The sequence below is a fragment of the Halichoeres trimaculatus genome, unplaced genomic scaffold, assembly GCF_033239565.1.
Source record: "Halichoeres trimaculatus isolate MK-OKI-2021-1 unplaced genomic scaffold, fHalTri1.1 fHalTri1_scaffold_8, whole genome shotgun sequence".
Lineage (NCBI taxonomy): Eukaryota > Metazoa > Chordata > Actinopteri > Labriformes > Labridae > Halichoeres > Halichoeres trimaculatus.
Genome location: NW_027437186.1, coordinates 21803386 through 21829754, shown reverse-complemented (window position 1 = coordinate 21829754; position 26369 = coordinate 21803386). Strand labels below are relative to the sequence as shown.

The 26369-nt window shown below is 40.5% G+C and overlaps 1 protein-coding gene across 2 annotated transcripts in view; it reads left to right on the top strand.

The window, feature by feature from the left end:
- Positions 1-4248: 4248 nt before the first annotated feature.
- Positions 4249-26369, top strand: part of akt3a (v-akt murine thymoma viral oncogene homolog 3a) — a 59932-nt gene continuing 37811 nt past the window's right edge. The window contains exons 1-2 of one of the 2 annotated variants that reach the window (XM_074675075.1): positions 4249-4367; positions 9776-10219. In XM_074675075.1, the coding sequence (XP_074531176.1) occupies positions 10174-10219 (46 nt within the window). In that variant the 5' untranslated portion in view covers positions 4249-4367; positions 9776-10173. Of the gene's footprint in view, positions 4368-4499; positions 4744-9775; positions 10220-26369 lie in introns of those variants that run through there. The other variant, XM_074675074.1, reaches the window with a different exon arrangement.

Below are 26369 nucleotides of genomic sequence, written 5' to 3'. Positions count from 1 at the left end.
AGACACAGATGTGGCACGGTAAATCAAGAGCCAATGTACCACAACAGAATCAAAGATGCACTTCCACTTGTTAGGTAAGTAAAAGAGGGAAAATGGGGAGAACTTAAAAAAACTCAAAAAAAAAATTTATGGTATCTCTGTCATACATTTGTGGTTTATATGATGTTCTTGATAGTGAACACTTTGTTTCCATGCAAAAAGTCAGAAGTAACTGGAGAAGAGATAACATATGAAAGAAAAAAAATAAAACATAGCATACAGGCAAAAGGTTTCTTTTAAAAATACTTTTTTTATCTGGTCATCTGGTACACTCCAGATTTTACACCTGAGCGCAAAATAGGTGACCCAGAACAGAGCACAGCAGAGCATGCTGGACCATACTGGCTCCCAAGCTGTCCTGCTGCACAGCACACTTCAACACCGTGGCTGCAGCTGCTCTGTCCTGTCTCGGGTGTGCAAAAGTGTATGTGTCTGTTCGCGTGTGTACGTATCCCCTGCACAGAAGTCTGTCTGACCGCAGCTGTCCCTACCTCTATGCGGGTCTCCGGGGCGAGGCCGACCTCGCTCCTGAAGCCACTTCAAAGAGATCAGGGAGAGACAGAAGAGGTTCAGGGTGCCAGGACAGCCAGCACGGCTGCTGCTGCCCTGGGCTTTGGGAGCTGGGGAGGAAGGACTGGAGTTAAGGTTGGGGTGTGGAGGCGTAGGGTTGGGTTTGTTGCAAACCTGAGGGGTATGTGTGTGGCAGCACTGCAGAGACAGGAGGTGTGGGACTGGGGGTGGGGATGTTGTTTTAGTCAAAGCTGGAAGTTTTGCAATGTGTGTAATGTGTGTGTTACTGCACCTGGACAGACCTCCTGCTCTCTGGTGTCACCTTAGAGTTTGACGATTGTGTGTGTGTGTGTGTGTGTGTGTGTGTGTGTGTGTGTGTGTGTGTGTGTGTGTGTGTGTGTGTGTGTGTGTGTGTGTGTGTGTGTGTGTGTGTGTGTGTGTGTGTGAGTGTGTGTGTGTGAGAGAGAGAGAGACACTCAAGAGGAAGCATACCATACCTACAGGGAGTCAGGGGTCCAGGTTGGGAAGAGCTCATAGCACAGTGGGCCACATGGGCGCCTGTTACGTGGGGTCCCTGAGGAAAAAAGAGATTAGAGGCCACAGACACAAATAATAAATGAAAGCTGCAATAAGAGAAGAGACTGATGAAACTGTTCCTTTTAGTTTGATAGCACTTAACTGTATGTACAAGTAATATTGAAAATACAGTTAGCACCACAATTAATTCTACAATACACACACAGACATGCATGTACACACTCATACACTCTATCCTAACATGGTAAACCGTGTGGATCTGCATTGTCCTGTACTTACCTTAATGGTTTATATCACTTCTGTAATCACTGCACAAAGTTCTGTTAACGTTGGCCTGACCACCATCCATTTATATTACAATTTTTATATTCTTTATATATTTATTTATTTCTTAATATTTTTCTATTCCCTATTTTAAGTTAAGTTTAAGCTTTTGATTAATAAATGAACACTTTATATTTAGGTTTAAAACATTTGTCATTTGTCTTTTCTTATTGTTTATTTATTTACTGGCCTGTGTACTTTTAACATACATACCTGGAGGATACCACCTTTGAATTGATTTCTCTCCAACTAATCGACCCAATTCACTCTTTCACTGCAAACATTGTGCATAATTCTGCCTCTGGGAGGAACTCAGGAAAGAGATCATTTCAGTGACATGACTATCGGACCACTCTTGATCCAAGTGCCTTTGAAACTGAAGCCAACAAGAACAGCACTGAAGATGAGATGTTGATGCTGAGTCAATCAGCACCCTTTCCAAAATATACTGTATAACTATTTCAATAACTTCATGATAGCAGTCTTTGCTGTACATTTGCGCTTCACATATGTCACCACTGATGAACGGCTTTGATCCATTTGGATTCTGCTGCACATTTTCATGTACACGAGCTGTTCCACTGACTCCCTTGCTTGAGAAGGTGCACAGGTGGTAAAAACAAACCTGCAGTTCCTGATCACTTTTAACAGCTCCAGTTTTTCCCCTCATACTAACATGAGTTTCTGATTTTTAACATTGATAAATTGCTGGAATTCAGGAGTTTCCAATCCGGAGGACTTAGGGCCAAAGTCTAACTTGTTTATTGTGTGTGTGTATGTGTGTGTGTGTGTGTGTGTGTGTGTGTGTGTGTGTGTGTGTGTGTGTGTGTGTGTGTGTGTGTGTGTGTGTGTGTGTGTGTGTGTGTGTCACAGGGACACGTCTGGCCACAGCAATAGCAACAGAAGAGCTCCCTCGTGCCGCTTTTTTCCTTTTCAAGCTGTCTCTTCACCCCCGCCTCCACTGCCTCCCCTGCACACACATGCACACACGCACACTCTCCCTGACACACCTTCCCTGGCTGCTGGTTTCTACTCGCACTCCCTCTGTGCACACAGGACTGAGAGCTGAAGGCCAGCTGATGGCAATATGTGCATATGTGTTTTGAGAGGCCAGAACAGTACACACATAAATTCTCTGACACGTTAGGTACACCTGTGTCTGCACTCTGTGCCCACCATGGCCTCATACCTCCACCCTCTGCCACTGCTGCCCAGTTCCACAACTCACCACCTGGAGAGACAGATTAGGAAAAACAGATGAGGAAGGGAGGCTACTTTTTTCATACTTTATTTTCACATCACACTGATCACGAGGTATAGTAGTAGCACCACAACAAGGAAATATAGCTCAACTTGTAAATGCATTCACAAACATGTACAATCAGACTGTTTTTAACCACTAAGAACCAATGGTGTGGAGTGCAAAGACCAAAGAATGTATCCTGATAAATACTTAACAAAGGGAATTAGATTTATTGAATATGGATAATGAATGGGTAACTGCTTTATATGACATCATATTTACATTCAACTTTTCAAAGGATTTTGTGGAATTAAATTCATTCAATCCTGTGGCTTCTTGGCACTTGTCAACCCAAAACATGTAGCAACTAGGAGTAAATTTAAAGTGCAGGTCTAGAATGCAAATATTTGCAGAATGAAAAACTTATTTTTGGCTTAAAGAGTGATTTCATCAATAACCTTTGCACCGACACATCTTTTTCTACAAATATGTTTAAAGCACGACACAGTTTGAGCTCAGAGGGTTTTATTTAGCCTCATTTGGCTCTAAGTTGTTTTAAAAATATAACCATTATTAACAGGGCTTGACATTAACACCGGCCAACCGCCCAAACGCGGGTGGATTTTGGCAGTGGCTGGTAACACCGCCGCTCCCACTAGCCACTTTGGCGGGTTGAATTTTATGCACACGTTTGATTGTAGTTTTCTCAAACGGCATCTGAAATAATAAACCAACTGCAATATAAGACCACGACACTACAACTCCCATGAGTACTGCCTGCATAAAGCGTTTGCCCATCATTGGTCCATTCGTGGTAGACTTTGCAACGCCACTGCTGACAGGGGTCAGGTCAGACTCGGGTGAAAAGATTTAGCCACAACGCCCCGATAGTGTCTCATGCTAAGTTTTTATCCGTTAAATTAATCCCCTTTACCATTTTATTATAAGCAATAACAAGCTACTATTTTAATTACTATGTTTTAATAGACTGCACATTTTCATATGAAAGGAGCACAATGTTACACACAACTTTATCAGAGCTGAATACCTGATTAAGGACCTATGGATTTTAACATTAATCTAGTCTTGTTTTGAGTGGTCATTTACATTTAAAGAGGTTGTAAATCTGTTTTAAGTAAACTTAAGCATGTCATCATCGGCTTTAATCATATTGAACATAATTATCCAACAACAATATTTGGCCAGTGAAAATAATGAGTGGCTAGTAACTCTGGGATACCACTGGCCACAGTGGCTGATGAGCAAAAAAGTTAATGTCAAGCCCTGATTATTATCCAGTGGGAATTTTCATGCCCTTTACTGTAAGGCCAACTACCTGAACAGGAGGCACAGTAAAGATACCCTTAAGAACCCACGTGTAAACTGTCACCAACATAAACTGATGACTTAAAGTCACAACATGCAGCTTTATCGTTGTGGTAAGCCTAACGAGATAAAGTGGGGTACTTCTATCATTGGTAGACTTGACAACCCTCATCACACGACTTCTTTTATGTAAGCAGCACCAGACCCAGGCCTCTGCACACCTCATAAGCCACCTCCACTTAATCTCGCGATGCTTGAGTTACCAGCCGGCGGACACACACGGGATGCTGGAATGGGATGATGAGGGAGCTCCACAGTGGAGGAGTAGAGGCTACCCCACACCGAGCTAAACCCCTTTCAAACTAAAACAGAAGGACGGGACGTGACGGTAGGATGTGTGAATGTGTTTCTCTTTGAAGTGTGTGTGTGTAGGGGGGAGGGGGGTGGAGGTGCTCGCGCTCTCGTGCACGAGAGAAAGGGGTTGCCGTTCGTCTGTGTGACGTCACGAGTTTTCCTGAAAGTCAAAACAACCGTTGGCTGAGGTAACGGTAGCTTCCGCGGCTTCTCGGAAATCCGTTTGATGTAACTAGTAACGGTTGTTTCTTCCCCGTTCTGTTTTGATGAGAACGACTGTTGGCTGGTGGTTCCAGAATAATTTAGCTTGCAGGTCGGTGCGGCTTCACGTCACTCTGAAGGGAGGAAATTAACCCGAGCGGTTTATGAACAGCAGGTGCACGGGGATACCACAGCACCTGCCGCTACAGGTAATGACGGTAGCCTGCTAGCCTCACTGTTGTGACGATTAAGACGGAATATCCCTTTTAAAGGCTGTTAGATAATATGTGTGTTATGTTCTGAAGACGTGAGAGCATAGGCGGGGGGCGGTGCCGTCTTTTACAGGTCACTTTGGTATGAATTATACTTAATGGTCCGGTTAAGATCAACCAGTTGCCTGTCATGATGTGCGACCCTGATAAATTTTGTCCTTTGGTTGTATAAGTTGACGGGTCCTTGAGTAAATTTCATAATCATCACCAACACCTGTGCCCGGTGCTGCATGCAACATGCGTCAGTTTGACAGTGACGTATATGATGCAGTGCTGGTAGCCGAGTCATTCATGGTCCTCTCAGCAGCAGTGCTACAGATTGATAAATGTCTCCTCCTTCACATTCATTCCAACAGCCTAATACTGTCACTGTTGGTGCAGCATGTGTTGTGTTTCGTTGTTGTTATCAGGTCGATTCTGGTAGCCTTCCTAGGAGAAACATGTATTAGGATATTTAACTTTTATGGGAGAAAATTTCCATACTGGATTATTTCTGATGCTGCTGTAGTAAAGCAAAACTCAGAAAATCTGAATGTGATAGATGCTAGATTTATCACCCCAGCTTCCTTTTTTTGACTATACGTATACTATATATACTGACAAAAACTGGATTATGGCAGGAACTGACTGTTGCCTTGGTTTGAAAAGGTATAAACAGGAGGGGAAAGGTGAGGTGAGGTGTGATGGTTGGAGGGTTGCGGGAACCGATATGTTTTTTTTTCAGGGCTTATTTTAGTATAGATCATTAGTTGTCAAGTAGACTGATCATCAATATTTGGAGACGATATGAATTTACAGCAAAAGTGGAAATACTGGTGTTAAAATTTTGTATAAAACAAGCTTCAACACCTTTAAGTATATGTTTATTAAAGAGCTCCCAGGCTCAGCGGCATGCTTTATAAAGTTAAATGAACACCTAAAAACATAATTAGCTCCCTTTTGTAGTGTATAACCAATCAGATGGTTCTGTGGGTGGGACAATGCTAGAGAAAGAGTAGTGACTGCAGACAGAGAAGCGTGGCTGCATAAGAGCCAAAAAATAACAGTTTTAAATTGATCTCGTAGCTGATGCCAAATTAACAAAAAGACTTACGCCGATATGCCTCAAAATGCCAAATATTGGTGTCGATGATCAGCTCAGCCAATCAGTCTCGATTCCTATTAAGGGTTGTAAGACATGTTGCATTTTTGCCCACGTCGAGATTTAAAAACGTGCAAAACTCTCAACAAAGACTGCTCATCAATAGAATATAATACCAGGATACATATGTGTTAGATTCTTGATTCTAATTAATTTAAACATAGAAACGATCAGTCACTTCTAAGTGCTATAGATATATATTTTTTTAAAAAGTAGATGTGCAGTAAGCAGTATAAAAAAATGGAAATGGAGACAGGACCCTTTCCCTTCATGTCATGTCTGGGTGTGGCTCACCCTGGTGCAGGTTTGTTGTTTTTAACTAAATTGGTCGTTTAAATACCCATAAAAGGAATAAAATATCTACAAATTCAGCTTTATTTCATTCAGCTCTAAATGTCATAGAATAGAGCCATCATAAGGACATTTCAGTCATCTTTATTATAAAAAGGAGCACTGAAATTGATGAACTGGCCCCCTCAAGTCTGGACCTCAACCTCATCCAGTAAGTTTGGGGAAGTTGGCTTTGCAGGCAAAAAAGGTCAACATTTTCAGCTCTGTCAGGTGTTCTGACAGTTTTGGCCCTCACTGTAGCTATAAAATACTCAGGTAAACACTTGATGTCAGCGCAGTGGCAAATACAGTGTTAGGTAGAACAATTTTTAAGGATGAAGAGAAGAGGACATGACTGTAATTAGGAACTAAGAAAGCCCCTTTGCTATTTGGAATCATTTTGGAACACAGCCAAGATCAAAAAGAGCTGGATATGCATAATAACTTCTAATAAGTTAACACCAAGATCTGGTTAAGAGATGTATCAAAATCAGTCCCACCATTTTTCCATCTTTTATTGCTTTGCTGTATGACCTAACTCATCTGGACCGATGAATGGAGAGGTAGCTAATAGTCTGCTCCCTGCCTTTGTTCTGCTTCTATTTTCATTTTCCTCCATCTCTATTACTTTCTCTAATGTGTGTGATTTCCCACTTTTCTGGTTTCCTTTACTTTTTCCAGTTTCTCGTTAAATTTTTGGCCTTGTCTTGCCTCCAGTGTTTAATACCATGAAATAAATGTTGCCAGGCAGGTGCTTCTCCTGGCATTGTTGGTTCATCATGGCAGTGGGTAACTCCATAGCAACAGCTGCCCTGGTGACAAGGGGTTGCCACTGTCTGGACAATCTTCTCTCCTTCTCTCCTATCTTGTTCTTTCTTTCTCTCCTTCTTTTCTTTTCTCTTCTCCTTTTGCAATGCTTGTCTTAATTAAGGGTAAAGCTAACTGAAGCTTCATTGAATTACTCTGTAGACTTAAAGCTTAATCCTCTATTGTACTGCGACTATAAAAAGGATTTAATCACCATTGATGTAATTACAAATGCTGAGCATCTTTTGGAATTTATTTTTCTTAATTTGTGTTTATAAAACTGTTAAGTTTTGGTCTGATAACAGAACCTTTATCTTTGAATCTTTCTGTTGTAATTCATTATTGAGAACATGAATTGTACCTTAGAAGTTGAAATGTAATTTGATCTAAGGAGGAATTGTTAATAGTATTATGATAGTTTTTAACTAGACTGAAATTGAACATGTAAGCTTTAATGTATAGTTAGCAACTGGTTATGCCAGATAAAATCCTGATGGGGTTAGACCAAGCGGCAACCTCTAGTCTAAAAATATGAGGCAATGCAGAAGTGCTAAAAAACACAGTGCATGGAGTGACCACTTGAGACTGGCTTCTGAAGTACCAAAAACCACATCAACACCAAACATGACATCAGTCTGAATAGTTAATTTCTCAAACTGCACACATTGTATGGGGGTGAATGTTATTCAAATCTGGCAGTTTTAAAGATATTTGTTTAACCAATCAGAGGCACAGCTCAGCTCAGCTGATTTACAGGATTGTCGTCCTATAGCTGTTAGTGCGAAGGCTCAAAGCCTGCCCCATTTCCATCCAGAAGGATGATGTCATGGAGACTACTTCCATTTATTATACGGTCTAAGGATGAGACAAGTCCCTAAAACAATGTCCACCTGGTATGGATTCTGTTTGTCCTGACAACTGGTTAAATATCCACTATCCACTCATTAAGTGACCAACAACTAAATTTACAAGTTGGTATTGATACAAAAAATAGTTTTATCAATTTATAAATTATTCATTTACATAGCTAAAAAAAAAAAAAGGCCCTTTAGATTTGATGATCTGTTATTCTTCTTTGAGAATGGTATTCTTTTTAGCCAATTTACAGATCAAATTAACATTACACCTAACATTTGTATTCACAGTAATGTTAGATCATTAGCCTGAGCCTGGTTGTTTTCTCAACAGAAAAAGAAAACAGCAGCAGCACCTGTATGAGTTCCTCTTCCCTGTAATTTGATGTTACACTTCCTTTACATTTCAGCTTCCTGTGTGTTTGTACGCCTGTGCTGTTTTACTACTTCTTGTTTGGTCAACCGTTAACTACAAAATAGTCTTGTTCTCTCCACATAAACTGAGAGTATATCACAAATTTCCTCCATGTTGCTCCTCCATGTTGCTGGTAGAAGGTAACGTTTCTGTCAGGTTGTCAGAAAGCAGAGGGTAAATGCTGAAAGGTACAGTGACATACCAAAAATTCTTTCTGTGGCTTGATTTGATACATGTGATGTTTATGATCAGGTTCTGTTTTATTGTCATCATTCAGAACCATTTGACCATCGTCAATAGGATGTGAGCAATTAAAATCAAGTATTAAACATAACTAAGCTATTCTGATTCAAATGCAGTGAAACCTTTTTGAAGGGAAATCCATTGGGCCTGAAAAATCCTGTTGGAATTGTAAGAGACAAAATTATGAAATAGACAGAGTTGTGCAATGTATATTGTTATACTGAATAAAAGCCTGAGCTGAGAATATCAGGAGGTGACATCTAATATGTTCTTCTCTTCGTTTATCAGTTTGGTCACAGATCAGTCACTATATTCTGCTGCCTCAACATTATGAAAACGCTGTCGCCTGCCTGGGTGTGTACTCGAGAGTGTGTGTGTCGCAGCCTTGGTTATGACGCTGCAGTCCTTCCAAGTGTCGGCAGCAGTGCAGACACTAGCTGATCTGAATACTGATTTCCAGGCTTGATGGCTGCGACTGCTAGCCTACCCGCCGTAGTGCTGATATCCATTCAAGCTGAGCGGCGTAGTGTTGTTGCGTGTTGTGTAATACAGTGTAGTAGGGTGCATTTGAGGTGAGCACGGCAGCTATGCAGAGAGAGTAAGAGCAGGGAGGGAGAGCGGGAGGGAGACGACAGAGAGGTGCAGAGATTTGGGCAGAGAGAAAGAGAGTGTGAGAGCATCCCTAACTGTCGATGTTGCTATTTATAGCCGAGCCCTACTCCACAGTCCTGAGATGCTCTCCCACCTCCCACATATAGGCAAGACAAATCAGCCTACTCATACACATGTTTTGACAAAATACTTTGACATGCAAAAATACAAAAAGCATAAGAAGGAGCTCTAGCTTTAGCACACCAGTCTTCCTGCTCACAAGAGCAAACCGAATAAGATCTGTGAATGAATGAAAAGGAGGATTGTTTGCCATTCAAGGTCAGTTTTTGCTTCATCAGGAGCCCTGCAATAACTCATCCTGTTTATCACAGAGAGTGTTAAATAGAAAGAGGAACTGGGTGTAAGATTGGGTGGGGGGAGAGCAGAGGAAGCAATGTCCTCACAATAACAAGTTGTTTGTCTTGTCAGATTGTATGAAAGGGTTTTTGAGGGGAATGAGGGTGCAGTAGAGGAGCAGGAAAATAAATCCTTGCTTCTTTTTTTTTTCCTCCTTTCACTTCCTTCCAGGCTGAGTCACTGCTGGTGAGGAGGAAGGTCTGGAGAGGGAACGAGAGAGGAGGTGGTGGAGGAGGAGGGGGAGAAGACGAAGAAAAAGGGAGGGAGTGCAGAGAGAGATAAGCCACAACAGGAAGCAAAACGACACACACGCCTGCATATACACGCCGCGCGTTTGTGTGCCTGAGAGGGAGACTGCGCGAACAAGAGGGTGAACGGGAAAGGAGGGAAGGGAGGGAGAGTGACGCGGAGGCTGGGAGAGCCGGCCCTCCCCACCCCCTCCTACTCCTCTCCTCTCCTCCTCTCCCTCTCTTTCTCTCCTCTCCTCTCCCTCCTCTCCTCCTCCCCTCCTCCCTCTCTCTCTCTGTGGAGCAGGCGTGTAGCGGCATCAGACTCGGCGTGAAGGAACCATGAGCGATGTCACCATCGTTAGAGAGGGATGGCTCCAGAAACGGGGTAAGTACATCCAGTTCCTCTCTTCTTCTTCTGTCCTCTTTCCTCTTTACCTCTCTTTTCTCTGCTCTCCTTCTCTGCCTCTTGTCTAGACTGAGGGCCTGGCTAAGCCTGTCCACATGTGCCGGTGGGAGGATGTGAGTGCTTGCGATTGACTGTGTGCGTATGTATGTGTGTGTGTGAGATCACATGGATGTGTGATTGTGTAGCATGCAGATGTACACATATGTGCATTTTACTGGGATGTGTCTTTTTAAGAAAGGCTTGGCTGACTGTTTGTTTGCTAAGACTGTCTGGGTTCAGGTTGTGCCTTAAAAATAGTGCATGAAAGAATATGTGCATGTGTTTAAAGCACATGTGTCTGTCTGTGTCTGTATAGTTACAGAAATATACCTGACACTGCTGGTGCAAAGTGTTCTGTTTACTGTTGATGTTCTGTCTCTTCAAGGTATCATTGAACCTGTGGTGGTACACATTGAAGAAATTTCTTGAATGGTTTTACTGGGAGCCATATGATAAGGGGTTGGTCAGGGTGGAGTCTAGTGGAGGGAAGGAGGGGCCCTTACAGTACACCCTGCCTACAACTTACTGAATTTAATAATAATAATAAAAAAAGAAGAAGAGAAATGAAAATGCAATAGGAAGAGCATGGTCCTGTCTCAGATATCCAGGGGTTATGTAGTGTTTGGATGCTGCAACAGGTGAAAAGTCAACACTGGCTGGGCAAAACTTGCTCATACCCAATGAAAAAAGTGGGATGCTGTGGCTCTGTGATGTCTGTAAAACTGACGTAAAGGCACATGAGAACTTTTTTTTTCCACTATGCAGCTGAGAATTGCATCCTGAACTGGGATTTCATGGTCACTTGCTTGTGTGTGCTGACGCTGGTTCCTCCAAGCACAAGTGTCCAAGAAAATGTGTGTGTGTGTGTGTTTGATTTAAGGGGGGAGCCCCAGGGACAGAAACAGGGGGATTTCCAGACTTTTAGACCAATGAGCATCATCTTCCTGACTATGTGATGGTCGTCTAGGAATGTGTAACACAAACTGTTAAACAGGAAGTGACTTGGACACAGAGGACACAGCAGGCTTCTGGGTAATGTAGGCTAGCACTCAGGTACAGCCAGAGAACATGTTGGACCACACAGAGCGTCCTCACTACTCAGAGTGGAGGCTTTCTCTTCCTGTGACACACATACAGATCCAGCACACACTCTGTAGAGATGAAGTGGAGAGAAGGATTTTTTGTCTATGTGTGCCAGCATGCCTGTGTGATCCTCAGACAGTCGTCTGTGCATATTAAGAGGAACACATCGCCCCCAGTCACGACGCAGCGCTACCAGTATTCGTCAGTGTGTGAGAGAGATGGCAGGGAAACAGGGGGTGTTTGTTTGTGTCAGGAATATGAATGTTTGTCTGCATCATATGCTAAATTACTGTCCGTATTGGTGTGTGTGTGTGTGTGTGTGTGTGTGTGTGTGTGTGTGTGTGTGTGTGTGTGTGTGTGTGTGGGGAAAGGAGCAGGGTCGGGGTGCTGACTCACTGTTCAGGTCGTGATACAGCAAAGACTGCAGTCTTAGTCATTAGACAGCTTTTTACCGAAACGGAACAGAGACCAAGAAAGGTAGTGAAACCTCTTCTAACACCAACACAAATACCTTACCAAGCACACACTTTTCTGTATTTTTAGCATTTCATTTAGTGGTAAGTTTCCTGTTTTGAAGGCTCTGGCGCTTCCTAAGTTTGCTGCCAATGAATGAATGGAGTATAGTAAAAAGAGTGATTGATGAAATAGATGGGAAGAGAGCAAATAGAGGAATTGGATAAGTATGTTTAAAGAGAGAGATTTATTTTCTTCTTAACTTGAGGCTTTGGAATCCTAAAAAGTTTATTATTCCTTCATAAGATTTGGGGAAAACTACTATAACTGCTGTGTACTTGATTATTGTCCTGCAATCAAACACTTTGAGTTTACAGGGATCTAACACATGTTCAGTTGAATGCTTATACTTTAATGCATGTGTTGTCATTCTGCCATACAACAGCTGTTGTGTTTATGCTTCCATCATTGTTGAGTTTTGTTGCCCAAAAAGTATCTTAATATTACTTTTTCCCTTATACTAAGTTAAACTGAAGCAAGGCTTCATCTTAAAGCAAACAATCAGGTCAATACCTAATGTACGATATAGGGATTCAGTTCAGCGTTACCGTAAATCTTCTTCTCAAGGCATCACACTTGTGCACACATTCCATATCTGCTCTTCTGATGTGATAATCTGGCTGTTGATGACTTACTGTTTGACCCCGTACATTAGACTGCCCACACGTAATTTAAGTTGTGTGTGTTTGTTATACATTATGTATCATTTGCTTTAATGATGCTGTTTATGTAGAGATCTTACAGTGCCAGCCATATGCTCTTCAGCAGAGGAATTCTGTGTAATATTTGAGTAGGTGGAAAAATAATAAATTATATTATTATCATAAAATCATATATTATGATTGTGTATTTGTAGTGTAGAAGAAAAAAAATAACTAAACCCAACCTTCATTTTATTTACCCAGTGGCTATTTTCCTCCTAATTCAGGCCCAGGTTCACTTCTGCTGTATCATTTTACGTGTGTGCTGAAATCATTATCATTTCTTCAGAACTTGAAAAACAGGATAGTTATCTGTATGTGAGGCACAGGGCTATTTTTCCAGTTAAAAGAAATTACACAATAATTGACCTATGGCTAAGCCCGCCCTCAAAGGCAATGAGCCAATCACAGTGTGTATAGCCATTTCCATACACTCAGACATTCTCTGCCTGTAAGTTCAATAAAATGCATTGCAGAAAGTCAGTTTTTGGTTGGTTTTATAAGGTGTTTTTGAGATCTAGGTTTATAAACAGTTTGCTGAAGGGCTGGGCAACATTTTTTGATTGTTTGTTTGTTTTTTACCCTTTCCTAAGCCAACAAAGAAAAGAGTCTTTGTCGGACAAAGTTGTATGGTAGACCACAGTATGTGCTCAACATACATTGAACAAAATTAACAAGGAGGTCTGCATCTGTTATAAGGCAAGTCAACGTCGTATTTTAAGCAACGTATTGTGTTTGCTGGAAAGAAATATAAAGTTATCTTCAACATCTCTAACATTAGCTAAATTTAGCCTAACGCTAGCTCCAGCTGCGTTGTCCATCATGTCACTTTGTTTGTTGGGAGTTCACTGGCCTACTTTGCTCTAGCTTTTTGTTCTTTGGTGATTGTATATGGTTATCTGTTGTCCTCAGGGCTCTAGTTAAACTACAATAACTTCTTGAGCTTAGCTTATCAAACTTCTCAACAACAAAATGATTAATTTATCCATCCAATGCGTAGCTTAGACCCTTTTGGTGACCTTTTTTGGTGCCTAGATGATATGTGTTCTTTCTGTCTCCAATTATCATCAATTGCCTCCCACAAAATGTATCCTACCTTGACACCCTCCATAGCACCTGCCACTGAGTGTTCATTGTTTGTCCAAGTGAGTGGAAGGGGGGCGTGGCTTAGCCATAGGTCAATTGATCATCCCCAGTCAAAGTCACGACTGTCCTCCAAGTGCTGCTGTTGTCTGTCCACGTTGAATCAAATTTTTGCAGTCACTCATCAAACAGGGAAGCAGTGAAAACAGTTTGAACAAATTACTGTGTTAGTCTATTTTTCTCTTCTTAAACATCATACCATCTTTTACTCCAAGTCAGAGCTTTTTTAGCCTGAGTGGGAGTTTCTCTCTCAAAATGTATTGATCTGAGTTCATTTGAATGTTTATGAATGACATTTTAAAGCTCATAAGTTTTAAGTCCATGTTCAGTAACAGAAGGAGGGAGTGAAAAGATTCATTGATGAATTAAAAAGGGGTTTCCAACCCAAAGGGTATTGTTGTTTGTTTTTACAGTATTAGGGATGTCTCTTTTTTTTCTTGTGTAGTCTCGTTGACTTTTAGAGGGTTTCTGTGAATGTAGAGCTTTTGTTTCACAAAGCACTTAATATTAGAATCATTGGTCAAAAATGACACACAGAGGCACATTGCTCTCATTACACAGTGATGCATCTTGTGTATGTGCTTGTCCTCAAAAAGCATTTTGAACAGCGTTGGCAACAGGAGTATTAAAGAGTTTTATAGAATACATTTACAAAGAATACAAAAAAAAAACAAAGATGGGAAAGAGGCTTCCCTCACCTTGGCAACGGTACAAGATGTACTGTAACAGTCTTAAAGCAGAATCTGCTTTTTTTTGCCACTTGTTTGTTAATCAATCTTTGACATGTTGCAAAGATTCAGACATGGAAGACATTCACTGACATTCATGGATGGAAGAAAAATTCTGAATTGATGATAAATATTGAAATCAGTCTGAAAGAAAATTTATTCATACAAGTGTGTTTACAAGCATAAAAGCAAACATATCCACTTTCTGCTACACAAGCTCACAGCATTCATCATCTTTGAACACACAGACAAACCTCAGAAACATCACCCCTGCAAAGTACAGTACACTGTGTCCTCAGATGACCGAGCCTTTCAGTACTCACTCTCTCACTGCCATGGCAATGATTTCCTTCCTTCTTTCATTAGTCAGAGTAGGGAGGGCATTCAGCTGCATCACTTCTTCATCTTTGGAAATAATGAACAGCAGATATATGAAGAATCTGTTATAGTGTCTGATATAAGGTAGCAAACCAGTAAGTAAACCACAATAAGCAGACTTGGAGGATGAATAGATTGATTGGGTTGAAGCATCCCTCAAAAGACAGATGATAGATTTTGCAGATGTAGTGGTGTTTTCTTACGGGTTAGACTTGTTTTTGTATTTTCATTTCACATGAGTTACCAGATTAATACGTTGTGTCTTGAACATCTAAATATAAAACTAAATCCTCATACCTCAGCCCAGGCCAGGAGTTTGCCTTCTTTCAACCCTTGTGAGGCCACAGAGGTCACAGTCAGCCGCTGTAATAGAGGATTCTGTTACCTCCACCAGCATCAGCCCACACAGCAGTCAGCACAACAGATGGCCAGGAGGGAGGAGAGGAGAAGGCTGAAGGAGAGCGACAGGGAGAGCACTGTCATCTTTCCTTTGACATTTCCTGTCTCCCTGTAGTGTTTCTCTGTCACTCAGAAAAGACTTGGCTATGTCAAAAAAAGAAATGCTCTGGAAACCTACAAAGACCAATTATTCTTTGTTTCCCAAGAAGGTTTAAACAGTTGCACATGAAAAATCAAAATAAGGTTAAAAGATGTAGGACTCATTCCTCCTTTTTGACTGCTGTGTTGCAAATCATTATTGTTCGTCATGCAACTTGAATGTTTTTAAAAAGGCAGACATGTTACTGAACTAAAGTAGTTAAGTTTAAGACTTCAACAAGAGTTTTATCAAATTCCACTGCTACAAGGTGATTGGAGCTATGCTTTTCCTTTGACTTGCAGAGAATTCTGAGTCGCCATCTTTAGTGACAAATGGACATCCGCGTCATCAAAGGTGCCACTCTGCAACTAGATTGAATGTTTGTTTTTTTTAGATTTACAAATATATTGCATTCAAAAATCTACCCAGAGAATAACAAGCATACACAGTACATGGTGTGTGTGATATATACCTGGTGGTGCCTCGGTACTGTTATTTGTTTTTTGTCAATTGTCTCTTACTGCTTTCAGTTGATAAAACTTGATCTTCTGAACACAGCTGAGCACATCAGTGTCATTTCTCCCTCGTCAACCAATTAAAGAACCAGAAGAAGAGTGAATTATAAAATCAACCATTTCAACAACAATATATTTTTTCAAATGAACAGGTTTAACCCTTGGCTTTTTTTTTGGGGTCTCTGCTTGAAAATAGCATACCCAAATTGAAAACAGCATCTCATCATCTAGAACAGAACAGAACAGAATAGAATAGAACTTTATTGTCATTGTAACAAGTACAACGAAACTGAAGTCACAGCAGCAATCAAGAAAACAAAAGTAAGAAAGTGTATAAAAAGTGCAAAAAGGTCCATAAGAAAATAGATGATGACAGCTTGTCCATCATTGTCCAGCTCAGCCAGCCTCCACCTCCACAGGGTCCAGGACTGAGCTTCTTCAGTCATGCTCCATCTCTGTCTCCTGGATCCTGTCTGCTCACAGCAGGTGAAGCTCTCCCAATGTGGTGTTGGTGTCTGATGTTAGCTCCGTTAGCCATGTCTGTGAATAGCATGATGCTACTCTGCCTTCTGGTATTCCCTCTGTTGCTGGGTTAAGACGGCTAGCTTGTCCTACTAAATCTATTTGAATTATTCTGGTGTCATAATAAAGGGAACTTGTGAAATTTGTTCAGAGGTGTCAGTATTGGTATTCATGTCACTGACTCAAAGTAATAACTCAAGTATTACTCAAAAGAACAGAAAGTTTGGTTGAAGTGTGACTTGACATCACTTGTAGCTAAGTGTTCAATCTGATGTGCAATTTGGCTATATGTGTAATAAGTGCTTTGTTTTATGCTTTTGTTGCAGAGCAACCTCAAAGTCTCCTGATTGGCGGACTTCTGGGTTTAAAGGGTTAAGGGTGCAAGTCTTAAGTTTAGAACTGCTGCTCAAATCAGAAAATCATCCTTTTTTTCATTATTTCTAAGTTGTTTCTTTTTTTGAAAATTTTCCTCAAATAAAAGCTAAGTATAAGCATTTAGAGTAATGTCAAACAGATTACAGCAGGGGTGTCAAACTGATCCAGTAAAGGGCCACTGTGGCTGCAGGTTTTCTTTCCAACCAAGCAAAAACACACCTGACACAAATTATTCAACAAATCAACTGGATTGTCTTTACATGGTTGATTTGTTGGATCAGGTGTGTTCTTGCTTGGTTGGAATGAAAACCTGCAGCCACAGTGGCCCTTTATTGGATCAGTTCGACACCTGTGAATTACAGTTTCAACAGAGGGAAATGGGAATATCGTGAGACAGCTTTCCAAACCTAGCAACAATTATCGCCATTTAGGAGTGGTCTGAGACTGATGTAGTAGGGGCTACCAGAGCTGAAAAATAAAGATAAATTTAAAAAAATGTGTGAGCAGAAACAGGCTCTTATTGGTAATTTGGTTTTGGGCTTGTGTGCTTTAAGAGATGCTTGCAGATGAACCCCAACTAATGTGATTTCCACACTACAATAACCCCAAAACGGCAGATTGACATTATGAAGTATGGGTGTAAATTCATTTTGTATGTCTTTGTTTGACTTTTATCTTCAGATCTGTTAGCATATAGCGTCTAAAGTCTTCACTCTGAAGATAATCACATCCTTAATAAGCAGACTTTCTATAGTTGTCAACTTACTCACCAGACAGTCAGATACTGGCACTGCTAGTTATACAGTTGTATATATGCTGTGAATTTATCAAATGTGTTGCTTTCACTGGATGTATCTTGACGCGATTATTTGATAGACATCAGTCTGAAAGCGTAGCAGCACACTCTGTCCTGTTTTCTCTGTTTTCTTGTTCTCTTATTCTCCACAGCTTAATGCCTTTGGGAACTGTACCTGCTATGCTGTATAGGTTAGACTGCTGTGGGGTTCATCGGGTGCAGTGCAGTGAGGCGGCCATCTTGGCTCAGTGGGTTCAGTGAGTTCAGTGTTGCTGGAGGCTGGCTGGCTGGATCAGGTGGCAGTGCCAGATCTCTGATATCAATCACCAGCCACCGCTGCTGCTGCTGCTGCCGCCGCCGCCACCGCCACCACCGCTGCTACCGACTGTTGTGTCACCCTTCTGCTTTTCTCTCCTCCTCCTCCTCCTCCATCCTGCCTCTGCTGTAGAGCCTGTCAACACAACTCAACCCTTTTATTGCGATTCACCCTCTCCCTCTCCTCTGTCTATCCATGTATCCTTCTATCTCCCTGCTCTCCTCTTTCATTCCCCTCTGTTTCTCAAACTCACATACATATACAGGGCCATAGCAGACAGGCAGACAGTGCAGGCTTTGTTATGAATGGCATCCTCTTGCACATCCGGAGGAAGTGTACGCTCCAGTGTGGCTTTACAAACTGTCTCCATTGTCCTGAGAATGACTCACTCTACACTGCAGAGAGTGGCAGTCAGCCAGACAGTCAGACAGATCGACAGCACGACACAAACAGACAGACTAGTCCGCAGAGCCCACAAACAGGAACAACGGGCAGAGACAGATAGTTTGTGACAGAGGGAGACAACCTGCCGATATGGAAATGACTTTCAACTGTAACGGGCACAGATATCAGACAAGAGACATACAAGTAGAGTACACACTCTAAGCAGCAGAGTGTGTGTCATCTTTTTATGTCACGTGGATATCGTTTTTTTCCTTTTGCTAAATTATTTCACAGGAAAGTCCCATTCAGCTCATAGAGGAGCTGCAAAAAGCTTAATGGTGAAAGACAATTTTTTTCCCATGTGATGCCGGGGATTGGGTTAAGTGGTGACAAATATTGTCCATTAGAATCAAAACTTTAAAGTAAAGTTCAGTAAAGCATTGAGGGGCAGTGAGGCAGACGGTGGACTGCAGACAGGCAGAAAAACAAAAACATTGGCCCTTATTTACCAGTCTTACATGGGAATTGGCATGGAGTGGTTAACCTGTCTGATTTCAAGATTTAGTTTGCTTATGACAGGCATGGGCAAACTACGGCCTGGGGGCCACATGCGGCCCGTTAAACATTTTAATCCGGCCCGCCGAACTTGAAAAAATTAAATGAATAAACCTTGTTAATGTTTTATTCTCCCTGCAACTCTGATGTTTTCTATATAGAGAGTTCACATTTAATATCAAAATATCACCCAAACAATTTTGACACAATCTTTTATTATTTTTCGTTTTGTCATTTTTAAAACCAGGACAGAAAAAACGCGTTTATCAGTTTTTCAGTAATTCTGTTTTTCCGTTTTGTTTTAAAAAAGAAAAACAAAAAAACAAGTCAGTTTTTTAATTTTTTTTATTTTGTTTTGAAACAGAATAACGAAAGAATGAACCATACGGGGACTAAAAATCCCATTATAATTCCATTCTCTCATATTCTAATTTTAATTTCAAAACAAAATCAAGACACCAAAAAATAGACCGTTACTTGTTTTCTGATTTTTTATTTGAAAACAAAAATTGAATAACAAGTCGTTATCCGTTTTCTAATTTTGGATTCTAAACGGATATGGAATGAACGAACGATACCCTGATAGTTACCAAAGCACTCCATCCATCTGCTTCTGGTCCGGCCCCTTTGTCAAATGTTAGAACCCAGTGTGGCCCACGAATCAAAAAGTTTGCCCACCCCTGGCTTATGATTATCGAGGTCTCGATTTGATTACTAATTGATTTTTGAATATCAGTGATTCTCATTTCTTTATTAGCGATTGTTGATTTTCCATTTGACAGTAACCCAAAATTATTGCACCATTTAAAAAAAACAGTCCGTTGCTGAATTACGACTCTGGAAAAGTAGCGTAAAAGAGAGTCAGAAAAATGTGTCTGCAATGAAATCGCTGCAGGTGTGAACAACATGGATGTGACAAACTAAACAACAGAGTTTTAAATATTTAATCAACACATCATTTGTTGATACTTTCATTAATCAATTAATAAGTCTGTGATATTTGACCACTAGAGCCCCGTTAATGTTTTTTTTAGCTCTGTTCAGGTCCAGAACTATGGGAAGCCACTTAAAATGTTTGGCAACTCTGAAAGAAGTTGCTAAGAAAAACACACTCAATGTTTGATTCAGCATCCTCTGAATGTTCTTTTCAGGGACTTATTTATGAACATGAGAGTGTACTAATAACTGGTAACCGCCTCTTTATTTTTTCAAGTAAATCAGTACAGAGATTAGCAGAAGAAGACTGGATGTTATATACATTCTTGGTGTCATATCTAATTTAAGTATCTTAATACTACTCTGTGAGGATATTACGATCGCAAGCTCACCCAATCAGAGGCCCAGCTCAGGGTCACGTGACCAACAGGCGCCCTATAGCTGTACAGGAAGTGCTTGCCACTACTAATATGGCCGCTATAGCCGATGTGCTTCACTTACCATTTCAGAAACAGACGGGTGACGTCGGGGAGACAATGTCCATGTTTTATACAGACTATGGCGTAAATTCATTTTTTCAGCCATACACATGTTTGATAAACAAGGGGCCACAGTGAGGACTTTTGAATGGGAATTTCATGGTACCAAAATGACTTTGTGTCTGTTTTTAAGTTTTACTAAAGACACAAATGTAGCTTTAAAACTACAGTTTCCTCTGCAAAACTTTGGATTGAATTGACTTAAGATAAGGCATCAAAGGTCTGGAAGAGTTTAAATACTTAAACTTTGTAAAGCAGTCTTACCAAAGTTTCCTGTCCTCTAAAATGATACTGCCAGCCAGCATTGCCTTGGGTTCATGAACAAGAATGACTGTTTCAACTGTTTAGCCAAGGGCTGCGAACATCTACTCAACACTGCATGAGTTTGTCCAGATTTACAATTCAAACACACTCGCTGCTTCCTCAAGCACTCTTCCCCTGAACTTATACATACTCAAACATAAGTTCAGAAACAAGAAGTTCAGTCTATGATCTGAACAGTTTGTGGCTGCATAACTCTCTAAAGTCAACCAGTCAGTCAGTAAGATCAGTGTTAAGTGATGGGAGGAAGCTTCCCTGTAAAGGCCATTGAAACAGAGAGAGGGATTAATGGATGGATGAGTGAATGAACTAATGTGGAGTGAGGCAGGCTGGGAGAAATGAATGAGTGGATCAATGAATGGAGTGCTGATCATTGCAGAGGGAAAACTTGGTTAGAAGAAGTGAGGGAGGAATGGAGGGAGGAAAGGTTGAGTAATGGATTAGTTTGCTCTGGATTGGTTTGATGCTGGACATAAACCCTTTTATCCCAGCAGAAATCGACACGTGTATGCATTCACACGTCTAAACTTATGTAGTTTATTGATATTGCATTTTACATTTCGGTATCATTTTGCTGTTATATATTGTCAAATACTGTTGGGAGCCATCTGTTTCTCTTAATATTGATTTTGAAAACCTAACTCGAGCTCATCTAAACTTCTTCTGGATTTGTACAAAATAGTACGAAGTGGGATGATTTTATCCTTTCCCTCTATATAGCTCATGATGCTTATTTAATTGTTGCATGTGAAAATGGGAGTTGAATTGTGTAACTTTTGCTGAGCCTTTAGGCTATAAATTAAGTCCTGTTGTTGTTTTAATTGTTTTGTTTTTTTGTGCACCATAGTTTCCTCAGCCTTCTCTGTCCATCATTAATAATGAAGGGTATGATCTTGTAGTGTCAGTGTACTACATTTTTCTATCAGGGTTCATTGCTGAAATTTCTTTCTTTGTCTTCATAACCTCTTTCTTATTCCAAAGGAAAACTACTACTACTGACTAGGCAATTTGAGTTGAAGCTGATCTATGTTTAGTGTACTGACACAGAGATTAGGCCAGAGGGGCAGTGTGTAGTCTAACATGTTGAGGTACTGTGGGCTCGTTGGATGAGGCTTTGGGCTGATTAGAGGAGGCAGGTTAGAGTGGGGGTTGGTTTGGCTGATTTAGGCCTAGAGATTAGTGCCTGGTGGTTAACAGCTAGTATAAGTGTTCGCTACAGAAAGACCATATTGTGTTTACATTAAATGTCTTGTGCTACTCTTTTTACAACCAGCATAAAGCAATTAACATCAGAGTAATAATTCCAAGGGATAATGATCCTGCATAAAGTGAGTTTAGCCCATAACATTTTTTTTTTTTTTTTGGTGATAGAATCGTCCTGAACTGGGGCAGTCATACCGTCTAAAACATAAATTAGATCCTTGACGTATTTCCTTCTTCTCACTCTGCTGCTGTAGCACAAAACTCTGTGTTGCCTAACTTGTAAAACAGAGCATCAGTTCCAGAAAGCAGCCTCTGCAACAGAAGCTTATGTGGAGACCATGAAGGCAGCAGCTGTTTGAGGCTGCTGCAGACAGATAGGACGTGATGATCAGTGTAACGTAAACCGAAGCCAATTACTCCTTTTTACAAAGCTTACTTTGCTAAACTGTAAAGTAAAGGTGTGGTGATATATTTCAAAATCCCTTGACCATTGTTAGAAAGTATGGCTGTATGTGAAACAGGGGCAGATTAAGCCTCTGTATCCAGTATTAATGACAATTTCATTATCACAATTATTTAGCTACACATTTTCTTTAATATCCAAATAAGCGGAGCAAAACTTCTGCAGGGCTTTCTTCAGCCAGTGGAAAACAGTAACCAGTCAGTGGTTTCTAAAACTAATTTGGCAGCAAAATGTCACATTGTATACTGGCATATTTCACTGCCAATATTTTATCACATTCCCTGATATTTTTTATATCATATTATATATAATATATCTATTTTTTATTGTAAGGGCAGAGTTGACACAGGCAGCCAGGTATCTTTCTTTTGCCTGTTTTGATTTGAAGTGCTTCGGAGTGGACAAGAAAAAGCACGCCACAACTTGAAAACTAAACTATTTTAACAGAATCAACAGAAGAAAAGTTGCAATCTGCACTTAAGTGAAACATCAGCTCAGCACTTGAGGAAAGCCAAGGAAGGGAGCTTTGGGTTTGACATGCAACAGATTTTTAACAGATGAAGCAGGCATTCCACTTATATAATTATCATCATCCCCTTTTCTTAGTCTGAAGAAGTTTAGAATCACGATAACAAGTAATATTCAGTTAATTTGCAGTTGTATTACACAGGTCTGATACGTGCAGTTTGATGTATGTATTAAAATAGGTTAGTATGTTAACTGAAATCGATGCCATTGCAACACTAGAGGGTGAAACTGTAATTACAAGTGAAAACAGTAATAAATTAAGAGGATGCTACAGATGGCTCCCAGATGTGAAGTAAAGATATAATGAGTTATTTTGTCGTCTCTCCTACAGCCTGTTACAACATCTGCTTATTTGGTTAACAATGAACAAAGCAAATATGTACCACCTTGTTGCGTTTTACTTTTCTCCTTTAATGCCTGACTTAATGGTTGAGCTGCAAGCTGATGTCATATGGCCAGGTTAAAGGGACAGCCCATCTATTTATATCCTCCCACCTGTAATCTGTCTCTGACAGGATTAGCCAAGCCACTAGCCTCAGCTTGCTGCGCCACACAGACACACTTAAAATGTGAGCTGTGGATAAATATGGGCACCCACAAAGGTTAACAGCAACTGCAGGGTGTACAGTGGACGCACAGCTCGATTTAGATATTCTAGTTGAGAGAGGACGAAAAATGTCATGCTCTATCACAACATTGCATGCATATGTAAATGTATTATAGTGTGCTCTTTTTGTATGTGTGCATATTTTTCAGAACTTTATTTTAAAACCAATAAGAAGAAACCAAAAGTGACATTTTTTTCACCCTCCCTCAGCCTTCTCTGTCTGTGGTTGCCAGTCTCCAATCATTAATTAGCTGCTCATGACAAAATTCCCCATTCCCACTCCGACACGAGTGTAGAGCAGTGGACTGCAGTGGTAATCATGTCAGCGAGGCTTGGCTCAATGTTCTGAGGGGGCTAAATGTCCCCCATATGGTCCACTGGCTGGGTCTGTGCCTCACCAAGTTCTCATTAAACTAGTGCTTAATAGCAGCAAGGTAAAGAGGGACACATGCACTCATACACACACATGAAGGCGTAGACTCAGCTGCAAAAAACAATTCAAGACATCTGACTGGGGACTGGACACAAAAGAGGCAGGGGGACAAGGAGGTGTTGTTTGTGTGTATGCAAGTGATGTGTGTGTTTTGAGAGTTTGATGCTGTACAATTGTTGACTTGCCATCTGTCATCAAGAAAAGACTTCTATCTGTGCATGTTTGTGTGTAGACAGAGGAAAGATGAGAGGGAAACGAAGGAAAGAAACAGTGAGTGAGGTGCAGATGTCTTGCAGCATAGAGGCTGGAACATAGGTTCAATGGCAGGCTGCTGTATGAAAAGAGTTGGAGTGGGAGAGCGGAGGAGAAAAAAAGATGAACATCTGCCGTATTCTGATATTGCTCCGTGGTTTGAGTGTTTTCACAGAGTATCTTTAGTTAGAAAAGACCTGGGAAACAGGCTGCTCATTAAACATCTTGCAGGGTAAGTTCAGAGAAAATCCACATTGTTGCAGATTTTACATATTCTTTACCAAATTTTGCTTGTATATTTTACAGCTTAATACAGATTTTTTTTAAATTCAGAGAATTTTTACCCTTTATTATAGCATGTATAAAAGGAGTTTTAAAATATAAGGATACTTCTTCAAGTACTGCAGTATCTTGTCATATTAAAAAGGTTCTTCAAAAAACCATTAGCTAAATTATTTTGAGACAGGTTAGTTACATGCATGCATATAAAACTGGGGGGCATCCAGAAAAGGTGGTGTGTCTCTGAGTTAAAGATAAAAGGAGGTTCATCACGAGGGATAGATACTGAATCAGGCACTTTTACAGGTACCGACCAAATTCTGTTAAAATTACCAGGAACCTATTTACATAAAATCTAAAGGTACCATGTTTAGGTACCTAAACACATCCTTGTGACTGTGAGGGACTGGAAGAGCAGGTGATTTTTCATGCTGGACATAAACACAGCATTGCAAGGCTGTATATTGAAGAATATGTTAAATTAAAGAAATTTGAGATTTTATTATATATATATATATATATATATATATATATATATATATATATATATATATATATATATATATATATATATATATATATATATATATATACATATATATATATATATATATACATATATATATATATATATATATTACCACATAAACACAAAAAAGTACCGGAAATTGGTACTGGTAAGTACCAATAAAGATTGCCAGGTACCATGCATCAGTATCTGTATCGTTTCAGATGTGAAAGGTACCCATCCCTTTTCATCGCAGCAGGATGTGTGAGAGAAATTTTAAACAATTTGAGATTTGTTTAGTTTTTTTAATCAGTCTAAAATTGACAAGGATTTGAGGATTTTATCAACTACAGTACATAGTATTACTTATAAGCTGATACCCTTCTTAAAATCCAGATTCAATGCTTTAGTTAGGGGCTGTCATATTAACTGTCTATAAAAGCAGAACACCTTAGATGTTTTCAGTTCATGTTATAGCAGTAAGTGCGAGACCTTTTACAAGTCAGATCACTAATTTCATAATAACTCATTAGTGTTACTGCTAGGTTTTCCCCAAATGGTGTGGGAAAAGCCAAACAATCCATACATGATACAGATATAATCCAGTCAAATAATACCTGATAATATATCTCATAACTAATTTGACTTTCTTTCTGTACATTATTTGTCTTACACTAATTAAAGCATGACAACCCAGCCCTTTTTCCTGTCTTTTGACTCATCATGGAGACTTGAGTGCCTGATGCTGGCCAACTGAGGTGGACACATGTCTAAAACAGCCTGTAGGAAAGACTGACGCTACAACATGACAAACAGCAGCTCTGAGTGAAGGTGACAGAAGTGTTTACTGAAATGCAGTCACATGTAGGGCTGTCTGTCACATGAGTGTGACAGACAGATATTTGGTTGTCCAAGTCAGACTGGTCTCTCACACCCAAACAGGATTTTGTCAACAAAAGTCATATTGCCTTACAAGTAGACTTTGTCATCTTAAACTGTGTACTTTAGACATCAGGAACTGATTAACCCCTTCAGACATTCCCTTTGTGTATGCAACCAGACGGACAGATGGGCACACACTCGTCAAGGAGAGAGACAGACAGGACAGAGAGGAGAGCAAGGAGCAGCAGTTAGTGAGGTGGAGAGCACTTACTGTCGGCCCTTCAGTGCAACACATGAATGCAACCTTTAGAATGAGGAACGGCTGGGCTGGTGTGTGTGTGTAAGTGTGTGTGTAGATAGGGGGTGTTAGGGAGAGGGGTGTACTTGACAGTAGTTGGGGTGTAGTACTTGATTGTTTACTCTTGCCTGCTGGGCAGGGCTGTTGTGCTTGAGTGTATGTGCTTATGTGTGTGTGTGTGTGTGTGTGTGTGTGTGTGTGTGTGTGTGTGTGTGTGCACGTGCGCACATGTGTGTGTCTGTGTGTACAGGGTTAACAAAGGACCAAGGGGGGGTCTTGTGGTGTCCACACACA